At 51.8% G+C, this 10,766-nt stretch overlaps 2 protein-coding genes across 4 annotated transcripts in view; one reads left to right on the top strand and one right to left on the bottom strand.

Moving 5' to 3' along the window:
* Positions 1-448: 448 nt before the first annotated feature.
* The window catches only part of Ctbp2 (C-terminal binding protein 2), a 126,781-nt gene continuing 116,463 nt past the window's right edge, over positions 449-10,766 (top strand). For 2 of the 3 annotated variants that reach the window (XM_055608965.1, XM_055608963.1), the window contains exon 1: positions 449-741. The gene's annotated coding sequence lies outside the window, so the exon portion shown is untranslated. Of the gene's footprint in view, positions 742-1,249; positions 1,299-10,766 lie in introns of those variants that run through there. The other variant, XM_055608964.1, reaches the window with a different exon arrangement.
* Positions 1,067-10,766, bottom strand: part of LOC129678153 (translation initiation factor IF-2-like) — a 13,097-nt gene continuing 3,397 nt past the window's right edge. The window contains exon 2 of the mRNA XM_055608851.1: positions 1,067-2,240. Within this exon, the coding sequence (XP_055464826.1) occupies positions 1,067-2,240 (1,174 nt within the window). The remainder of the gene's footprint in view (positions 2,241-10,766) is intronic.

The following is a 10,766-nucleotide window of genomic DNA, read 5'->3' as shown; positions in this document are numbered from 1 at the left end:
AGGCGGCCCGCGCTGCTTCCGTCCTTCTCTTTCCTTTTCTCTGCGCTTTCCTCCTCCTTCCCGGGAGGAGAAAACAAATAAAGAAGAGCAAATAGCCGGGAGGCGCTCGGCTTTCAGGACCTTCCCTCCCCGGATCCAAGTTGCAGCCAGCATCCTCTGGGGGGGGTGAGCGCGGCGCGGGGCGGGCGCGGGCCAGGGACCCCCAATGCAGCCCCCGCCAGGCCGCGGGGCTGGCAAGAGGGCGCGCGCGGCCGGGACGAGGTGTAGCGTGTGTGTGTGTCGGGGGGGGGAGATCGGGAGCTGATGGGCGGGGGAAGGGGGTGGGGTGGGTGGGGAAGTAGGAAGAGGCTCGGCGGCGACGGGAGGAGGAGGAGGAGGAGGAGGAAGGGAAGGGAAGGAAGGGAGGGAAGGGAAGGGAAAGGAAGGGAGGGGAGGGCGGGAGGGGGTGGGGCGCGGAGCTGGAGAGATTAAGTTTTTGTGTGTGTGTCTCCGTGTGCGTGTGTCATTTTAAGGTGGCTCGGGAGCGGCCCGGAGGAGCCAGCTGCGGCCAGAGGAGCGAGAGAGCGAGCCGGGAGCCATGCCGCGCTGAGGGGGGGGCCCCGCACCGCCAGCGCCACCACCGCCGCCGCCGCCGCCGCCGCCGCCGCCGCTGGGTGGGGTGGGAGGGGCGGGAGCCACCGCTACCGCCGCCGCCTCCCGGGTGGGCGCCCTTCTCCTCGGACGCCGGCGACCCAGGACGAGGTAAGGGGGGGGGGGCCCCGGGGGGGCCGGGGGCCGCCGCCCCCCCCGCCTCACCTGCAGCCGCTGGCTGGGGCGCCGTGCCCGCGCCTCACTGCGCCACTCCGGAGGAGGAGGAGGGCGAAGGACACCGGGCCGGCATCCGAGGACATCTTTGGTCAGCGCCCCCGGCCCGTGTCTACACCCTACGCCCGAGGGTGGACGCCCGCTTGGGGGGTCCGCCGCCCCTAGCCACCGATTGCGCCCTACTGGCCACCCTTTGCGCCGGGATTTTTGTTGTTGTGATGAGAGTTGATGAATGCGAAGTAGGCGGTCACCTTCCTTCCCATCAGGATTGGAAAAAAAAAAAAAAAAGGAAAGAAAAACCCGGAGCGCAGCGGCGTCCTGAGGGCAGCGGCGGCGGCGGCGTCTGGCGACGGTTTCCTAGGCGCCCCCCGGCTTGCTCCCGGAGCCCGGAGGGTGCGCGCGCGGGGGCTGCCGGTGATCTCGGACGAGCGCGCAGCGCGCCGCGGGGACAATACGGCCGGATCCCTGGGGACCAGGAGTCCGTGCTTGCCAGGGTGCGGCAGGCCTTGCGCCTGTGAGGCGGGCGGGCGCGGGGAGGGAGGGGGTGCAGACCAGGGTCGGCAGGGACAAGTCGGGGCGCGCGTGGCTCGGGGCCCCTGGGGGTGCGGCCCCGGTCGGCCCGGGATCCCGCGCGGCTCCCCGAGAGTGTAAGTGAGAGGCCGGGAGAGACGCGGAGCGGCTCCCTTTTGTTTTGCCGGCCCGGCATTGTTGGCTTCCTCGGGGCAGCCGGGGCCACATCTGCCGCCGCCGCCGCCAGTGGCGCGCGGGGCTCGGCCCGCCAAAGTCGCGGCGGGGCGGGGGGCCGGGGCGGGCTGCAAGGGCGGGGGCGGGCGGCGCGGGCATTTCCTCTGCCCGGCCGCGCTCCCGCGGGCACCACTTCCTCCTCGCCCTCCACCCGCTGTCCTCGGCGCCCTCGCCGAGGCGGCACTTTTCGGGTGGGGCGAAGCAAAAAAGAAAGTTTCGTAGAAGGGGCTGGCTGGGGCGCGCCGGGTGCACCGGGGACCCAGCGTGACGCGGGTACGGCCGCGCTGCCGCGGTCGCCTCCTTGCGCCTCGGGTGTTCCGCGGAGCCCGGATCGACCTGCGGAGAGAGCCTTTCTTCTCCGGCTCGCGCCCTCCCCGGTGCCTCGGGCGACCGGGGGCCGGGCCGCGCGGGAGTGCCGGCACGCCCAGGCCTTGATCCTGCGGGAGGCCCCGCGGCGTGGCCGGTCGCCTGCCAGCCCACGCTGTGCCCAAGGGGCTCCGAGGCCGCGGGCCCGAGAGCTCGGCGCGGTCACCGCGGGCACACACTCGCGCGCACACACTCCCTCCGGTGGCTTGCTCTCCGCCGGCGACGATGGTCGCGGACCGCGAGGGTTCGTGTGCGCGCGTGTTGGGGGTACCCCTGCCCAGCCCCCACCTCCTACTTTTCCCAGATGCGTCCCAAGCAGCGTTTGGCTTCAGGGGAACCCCCAAATGTTTACGATTTTTGTAGAGGAGCCGGGGAATATCTTATGAAATCTCTGCGTGCTTGGAGGCTGTTGGCAATGGCCTACGTCCCCACGCCAGGCTCCCAACCCGGGCATAGACCTTTCTGTATATTTGCCCTATTTTTTTTTTTTTTTAACAGATAGGGGAACTTTTAAGGTGTTATTAGATGCGAGTGACTTGAAGAGAACTCTATACGTTGGAAATGTAAAATCCTAAACGCTTTTATTTGCAATTCTTTGGGACGTGTGTATTTTTATCTGAGGTGGGTTATTTTTTGAGGGAACAATGTGTTGGGGTAGAGGGGTTACAGAAGTGGTTCTGCTTTCTAACTTTGGCGGGATGCATCAATTGTGGGACCTCGTTTAGAAGAAGATACGGCCTTCCCTCCTCGTGCTGGGTTCAAAGACAGTTTAAAAATTACCTCGCGTTTCGGCTCCTGGGGCTGCTGTCTGCCTCTATAGGATTCTCAAAGAACTAGTTTCCATTTACTTCGGAGAATTCTGGTTTGAAACATTTTTAAAAATAAATCTTTTACATCTTGAGTAATGGGACTTTAAAAGGGTCTTGTTTTTATAATTACTTTATTTCAAAGAGTACTTCTTAACAGCAATTACAAAGTAATATTTTAAATGCTAATTCAACATTTCTAGCCCAGAAACTTTAACGTGAAAACAAGGTTTCCTTTTTATTTTTCTAAATAGCAACTGTATCTTAAAGTTGGAGCATTGAATATCCTTTTGTCTGGCTCTGACACACTCCTGGAAAAACCCCCAGCGCCCTTTTTATAGCCCCCCAAAGAAAAGTTAATGAGCTGGTAGGTTTCAAGCAAGAAGCAGGCCCTCCCTCTTGCAAAATATGCTTATAGTAGCCATTGAAGTTGAATGTTAGCCGTGAATGTACTTGCCTTTAATGAAACCAGTTTAATCGTTCACACTTGATCAAGTATAACATGACCAAACAAAGGAAATAAGCCAGCATATTTCTGTAGAGCATTGAGGGGTTTAGTCTAAGTGTTGATGTTGGGTCGCTCGCCCCTCCCCCCACCCTGCCCCAGTTCAAGGGAGAGAGGGTTGAAAGCTAGGGGGATTTATGACACTGATTGGTTTTTCTGTGCCCCAGGGGTAGGGGGACATGGTACGTCTCTGTGGAAAGCAGCTATTAGAGGGAATTAAAAGATCTCAGGTTTGCACTTAGTTCAGAACCTGACAAGGTGCGTTTTGCTTTCTTGTTTGGGGAGATACTTAAGCTAAAGGACTGTGCTCCCCCCCCCTTTTGTACTGGCACGTTAATAAGGGAGAGTGGAGGGCGGTGTGGTGTGCCCTGCTGAGGGGAGCTCACTACCACGTGAGTTATTTACGGTTTCACTTGGGAGCTTTGAAACTGGCCCTTGAATGGGTGTTCTTGTGGGGGAGGGGCAGGGTGAATTACCTTTTCTTAGCTGTGATTAAAAAAAAAAACCCTTTGTCCCTCAGATGCATTTTCTTGCTAAGCTTGAGTTGCAGTTTATGTGTGGGATTTAGCCATCAATATAAGTGGAGAAATGTCTGTAAAATACAAGAGTTTACTTCAGAGTTAAGAAAGTAAAAAAAAAAAAAAAAAAAAAAGTTTATCCACCGGAAAACAAGCACTGCCACTGTAACATACTCTGTGACATACTTTGTGAAATATTTTGGCCTTTTAAGACTCAGGCACACCTGTTCCTGTCCCTGCTGAGTCGTTTGCCTTCCCTGGCATTGTTAATCTGGCCCCTGTACACAAGATGAAACAGTAAAACTTGCTAGTGGAATAATTATTAACTACTTCATCTGTTACCCTTTCAGGGAATAATCGATAACTTCACTCCTGAGTTTAAAAACTTTTAGACAGGAATTCTCCTGTAAGCCTATAATGTGTTTTAAAGAAAAACTGAGTTAGGGAAACAAACAAAACTGAATACCTGTACCATTTCCAGTGTTCTGAGAGAGAAGTCAGTAGATGGCAGGAATCCTGCTCAGCCAGCAATGTACGGGACTTAAACGCAAGGTCATCAGGAACCTTTAAAAAAGTAAAGGGAAGTGAGCCCAGGTTGGCATGTTTTGTTTGAAATTCGTATTTTCTTATTTTTTTTAATACTGAGTTTTAGAGATAGGGTCTCTCTCTCTAGCCTTCACTGTCCTGGAACTATGTAGAACACTGGCCTGGAACGCACAGAGATCTGCCTGCTTCTGCCTCTGGTGCAAAGGCGTGGGTCACCATACCCAGCCTTTCTCATTTTTACTGACTTAACTAAAAAATAGAAACAGACATGCAAAAGGACACCTTTCAAGGCTTCCGCCGCCTTGTAGCAGGGGAATGCCTTGCCAAAAGCAGACACTGGCATAATGAATCATTTTTGAAGGTGAAGTTATCCCTTTTGCACTCAGTGCTGTTCCTAAATGGAGAAAATCTTGTTAAAACAGTTTACAGCATCTGTAAATGGTGGCCCCAGTTGCCATTTTTTAACACTGTCACTTCAGTATAGAGGGGCTGTCATCATAATGTATGTGGGTTCAGTCTGGGTCCCTCTGCTAATAATCTTTCTATTAACAGAAAGCAGCAGCCAAGTGTCCTCCATCCTGATGCAGGCCACACAGAAGTACAAGCATGACACACACACAGCACATGGTTTGGAAGGGACATTTACCCATCATGCTGGGTGTGAATAACTCAGCTAATACGACCGTGTCCAGGTGATAACAGTTCCATCATAGAGGGTGGGACACAATTTTATAGTCTTTAAAAAAAAAATAGTGCAGTTTGACCCTTCAAAGAGGAATCCTTATTACTAATAGAAAATAGCACCTTTTGGTGAAATCTTACCTTCCCGACAGTCTTATGGTGGGCTGGTGGCTCAGGAATGAATGCTTACGGTGAGGCCTGTGTGTGCTGAAAACTTTTGTGGGTACAGGAATGCTTGGTTGGTAACTTGTAGGCCTGCTTAGGTTGATGACCTTACCTCTCTTACCTCTTACAGCTGGCAAGCATGGCCTAATTTACTTTGGCTGCAACTTAAAGTTACACCTCCTGTGGGAAGCAGGGAAAATTTGAAGCTTTCCCCATTCCCATCTTTTGAAGTTGGTTTTTATTCAAGTCTAGTTTTAATGGAATGAATATGTGTCGTAGGGTTATAAAAGGGTTTTTTTTTAAAGCCCTATCTCTGATTCAGAAAATTATATTTAATAATCGCCAAAAACTTGAGAACCATTTTAAAAGGTGTTCAGTGGCTCTTTTGATCATGATTTAATGAAAAATATCTGAAAGCTATCAGTGTGACTCTAATGACAGCCACAAATGAATGTTTGGACCAAATGTGGAGTTTGCTTTTAGATGTCATTATTAGTGTGGAAGGCCTAAATTATGGCTGCACTTGGGCATTCAGAACTTACCCTATGAAAAGAAGGTCTTTGCAGATTGTTGGGAAGAGGGGGGGATTCACAGAGGAGTATAGAATGCACAATGGTGAGAGAGCCAGGCTATTGTTTGTGTGGAATGTTGACAATGGGAGCCAAGGGGCAGTTTCGCCTTCTGCAGGCTCACAGAAGCGGGATGGGAACCAGCCTGGCATTCATTTGCCTTGGTCAGGCATGGAAATTTGGCCAGCTTCTCTTCCTGAGTTTTTCTTAGAAGGTGGTCTTATTGGACTCCTAGAGAATACATGCTTTGGCTTCTTAGCAATCTGCATTCTTTTTGAGGAAAGAGTACAAGAGTAAATAAAAGCAGTTTCCAACAGAAGCATTAAGAATAACAACTCCCCCCCCCCTTTCAAATTTGATATTAGGAGAAATACATATATATATATATATATATATATATATATATATATATATATATATATATATATGCATGCCAGACACTGAGGCAACTGGAGTCCCAGGAAGGAGCTGTTTGTTTTTAATTCCTGCCTGTGTTTCTGCTGTGCCTTTAGGGACAGTCACTTACACTGGGTATTTGCTGTAGGGCCTGTCTGTCTGTGGCTCCTGTTATTCTTTCTGAAAAGGCCTTTCTGAGTCTTCATTCTCAAAGCCTTCCCTCTCACATCCATGTGGGGCCCATGATGGCTCAGGTGACAGGCAATCCTGGTACCTCGTAAAAGCCTCCATCCAAACTGGAGTCATGTGTGTAATTGTCTATTCCCAGAGCTGCTTCTATCTGGTATTTAGCAATGTGCAGTCATAACTTTGAGGCCCCTTGGCAGTTTCCATCCCTACCTAGCTCTGTCCCTAGTGGATGCTTCGGCATGCCCTGCTTTATTTAGCTGTGCACATAACTTAGGTTTAACTGTTTAGTTAGAGTGGACTTCAATTTCATAGAAATTGTGATAAAATGGTTGGGTTCTGACTAACGGAGCAAGCGGTCAGTTATGTTAGTTTTATAGGGAATTGTGACTTCTGTCCTCGGGAACTCTTTCTCCCAGCAAACTTTCTCTCCAGCCCCCCAAGCTAGGGTAGTGTTTGGAGGATGCTAATCCTGAGTAGCTGGTGACTAGGTTTGCCTTGGCTGGAAAACCCCTGCCGAAGGGGGAGGGTGGTGCCTTTTATTCATTATGCTTATAAAAATTCTTATTTGTAAACTACGAAAGGAAATACACCTTACCCTATGCTTTTTTTTGGGAGGGGGTTGTCTAAATTCCTTATCCTTCCCCCACCTCACAAGTGCAGGGATTAAGACTTACAGTGCTCCACCACACCTGGCTTATGGTATTGAATTTTTTTTTCTTTTTTCTGGATTCTGGTCATCATGTGCGTCTTGCATTACAACATCCTGAATTACGGTTTAAATTGCCTGGCTTTAAAGATTGTTTGCTAGGAGATAGTAGCAGCAGCTTTGTGTATTTTTGGAGCCCAGATTGAGGCCTGGGCATGTGGAGTACAGCATGGGGCTTGTAAATTCAGCCTCATTTGTGGCTCTGCTCCTATCATGCTTGAAATTTGGCCTTCAGCTATCTCACTAAGCTCAGGACCAACAAAAACTTCATTATTGAAGTCATGGAATCCCAGGAAAGATGGTCGGGAAGGAAGCAAGAGCTAGCCTAGCTCATGACATAATGGGATACTTTGTTTTCCTTGGTCCTGTGATGATAGCTAAAAACAAAACAAAACAATATGGAGACCAGCGAAGTATTGTTTTATGTGGGTATAATAAAGTCTGGAAATGTATCTATTATGCCTGATTTCAGAGCTGAGAAGAGAATAGTGGGAGGGGCAGGAGCAGCAGGTGAACATGACTCTTGTGGAGGGGTCTTTCTGCACCTTCCCTTTAAATGAACCCTAGTTGTGTGACTGTTCTCTCACTGATGGAGGGTCTGCTCAGGAGTCCAAACAAAGTGCTTTCTGTACTGCTGGTTCAGGCCACGTACGCTTGAGGAAGGTTGGAGGCAATGCTGCGCACTCACTTGAAACCAGCCCTCCGTAAAACCGAGTCTCCGGGATGGTTGATGGAAAGAGAGAGGTTAACATTCTGAACCCGTAACCCCCATTTCCAGTCCAAAAGTGCCCTCGGTGGTCACGTGACCTGGCATATTCAGGAAGGGAGCTGGTTCCACGAGGGGAGGGCCTTGCTGTTGGAGCTGCCAGGCCAGATAGGACAGGACCGCGTGGGCTCCCGGCAATGGCAGACCTTGTGTGACCACTGGGGCCCGGGGTTGGCTGCTAGTTTACAGACACCAGATATCCAGGAGGCCGCGCCTAACAGGCTTCATTAGGAAGACGCCGTTTCATTTTTTTTTTTCCCTAGGGGGGGTGGACGACGCATACTTTAAGTTTCGTTTTTCTCTCCGTTCTCCAGATGTTATGCTAATCTGCGCTGCTTACTGGATAGCTCACCTGCCTTTTTTGGGGGGGGGAGGCTGGGTGCAGGTGGCTCGGTTAGGTTGACATGGTCAGATACCGTCCGCTTTCTCTGCTCCCAGAGCTGGTGTGAAAGTCACTTGGGAAGAGTAATAAAGTGCATCAGACGCCCATAGCATATTTGAACGTCTAAAAGTAAGATCTGGGAGTGTTCTTTATCTTAAACAGCTCACAGCCATTTATCTTCGTGAGGCTCCTGCGAGCTGGGTAAATACAATTAATTCCTGTTTGTTTGCGAGGAAGTATTTCTCCAAGTCACGAAGGGGTTGTTTTCTCTCCTCCTGTTCCCGTAGCGCAGTTAGAGAGGTGGATCTGGCCCCTCGGGGCCCCCCTGCCTCCTGCCCAGGAGCGCACCGGGACAACTTCCGGTGTCCGGTGCGACCTTCCAGGCGGGGAAGAGGGTGGGCCTGAGAGGTAAGGCCTCCGCCACACCTGGACCCGCCCTGGGAAGGGGCGGGGCCTGCCTGGAGACCGCGGGGGTTGGGAAAAGCGTGGGGATCCTTCAGCGACTGGACTTTTTGGAATTCTGGCATCTCAGGACCCCCGAGTGGGCTGCTAGTCCCTGGGGTGCCAGCACCTGGCGGCCCCGCCCGTCTATCCCTGCGCCGGGGGAGGGGCACCTGACTCCGGGAAAACTCCCCTCGTCCGCGCCTTTTCACTTGCTAATCCGAACAGCAGGGAAGTCTTTAGGTGATGGAAATGGGCCCTGTTCCCCAGCCCCCATTTCCTTCCTTCTCACCAGCTGCCTCCATGGCAGGGAGGGGGCTACGGGGAAGCTTGGGACACCGAGGTGGGGACGACGCTCAGGTGGCCCCCCCACAGCTGAGCCAGTTGCGTGGCCATACCTCTTCTGAGCCCCGCTTATGCTCACAGTGATCCTGGCCCCCCAGTGTCCCGGCCTTGGGATCGAGGTGTCTCTAGCGCCTCCAGTGGGCTTTCAGGGTGGTTCGTTGATAAGCCTGCCAGAGGGCAAAGGGCCCACGGGGGCACCATCCTCGTGGCGAGCTTGCGGTGCAGTAAGTCTTTCAGTGCTGTTTTATTTGTGGTACAAACAGGGCCATAGAGCCTGACACATCTAACTGCCAGGACTGAAGCCTTCCTCCTATCTCCCCAACAGCTGGGGTGCTTGGAATAGTGGCAGCTCTGGGAACTGGGGACTGTGGCTGGAGGTGCTGGCCACGAAGGGGGAGGGGGCAGCAGGATCTAGACTTTTTTTGAATTTTGGGATTCTCGGTGGTGAAACAATTTCTGACCGTTAGGCCTTCCGTCTTCGTAGACTTCATACCTTCAGAACTGCCTGCATTACTGTTACTTAAAATGTTGAGTCCTCCCTTGTATCTGGTTGTGACCGGTCTGCGTTAGCCTTTGACACTTCCAAGGTGGGATGATGGCTGGCCGAGGGAGCACTGGTGACTTGCCCATGACCTCCTCCCCATGGAGCTGAAGTGTGGAAAGTGGTCAAAGCAGGACTTCCTGGTTGGAGGACGTTCTGCCTGGGGTGGAGCTCCTCCCACCCTCCTCTGCTCTTTTGCTTTCTGTCCTCAGAGTAGAGGGAAGGGGCAGGCTCTGAGTTCTTCCAGAATGCGGGACAGTCTTCTCAGAAATAATGGTTCCGTTTGACCCTGCCCCCACCCCACAGGTTTCCAAGAGCTCATGGAGCTGTGAGGGGTCCTGCTTGTTTTCATTTTGTCCTTTGGGGAATCTTTTTGTTGGAATAATCCAGTCTGAAATAGGGAGTGTTTCCTGCAGGCTCTCTTGGCCTCTTAAAGTTTATCGCACTTCTAACCATTTTAAATCACATTTATTTGTATGTGTTCGGGGAGACGGGGGAGTGCGAGTGGCGTCCAGGTTGCAGGTGGACAACTTTCTCGGGTTACGGTCTGGGGACTGGGCTCAGGCTATCAGGTCATGAGGTAACTTATTAGCAGAGCTATCCTTTAACGCTCCATCCCCCCATCCCAGTCAGTCTCTTTGGAGACACAGTCTTGCTGTGTTTTGTAGGGTGGCTTCAAATTTGTGATTCTCTTTCCCTGTTCCCCAAATACTGAAATCTTACTGTATAAGTGTGCATCACCACCTGCTGGTAGGTTCTTTGAACTTTTGTACTGGAAATCTAACAAACCTAGGGTGTCTCTCTCTCTCTCTCTCTCACGCACACACACACACACTGAGCTATATCTCCTTTCTCCCTAGGATGCCCAGGTTGCCTTTAAATTCACTCTGCAGCCTCAGTCTCTTGAGTAGCTAGTGTTCAAGACCTGTACCACAAGATCAGTCTTTTTGTCCTTTGAAAGTACATTCATTAGCCGGGCGTGGTGGTGCACGCCTTTAATCCTAGCGCTCAGGGAGGCAGAGGCAGGCGTATCGCTGTGAGTTCCAGGACATCCAGGGCTACACAGAGAACCCTGTTTCAAAAAACTAAAGGGAAGGAAAAAAAAAAAAAAGCTCATTTATTTCTTTTAATTTCATATGTATGGATATTTTGCCTGCATAAAAGTCTGTGCACACAGTGCACGCAAAGGCCAGGAGAGGGCATCTGACCCCCCTAGAGCTGGAGTTAACAGATAAGGTCTGAAGACCATTGTGTGTGTGTGTGTGTGTGTGTGTGTGTGTGTGTGTGTGTGTGTGT

Source organism: Psammomys obesus, unplaced genomic scaffold (genome assembly GCF_907164565.1).
Source record: "Psammomys obesus unplaced genomic scaffold, mPsaObe1.curated_primary_1811, whole genome shotgun sequence".
Classification (NCBI taxonomy): Eukaryota; Metazoa; Chordata; class Mammalia; order Rodentia; family Muridae; genus Psammomys; species Psammomys obesus.
This window is presented reverse-complemented; position numbering and strand designations above follow the sequence as displayed.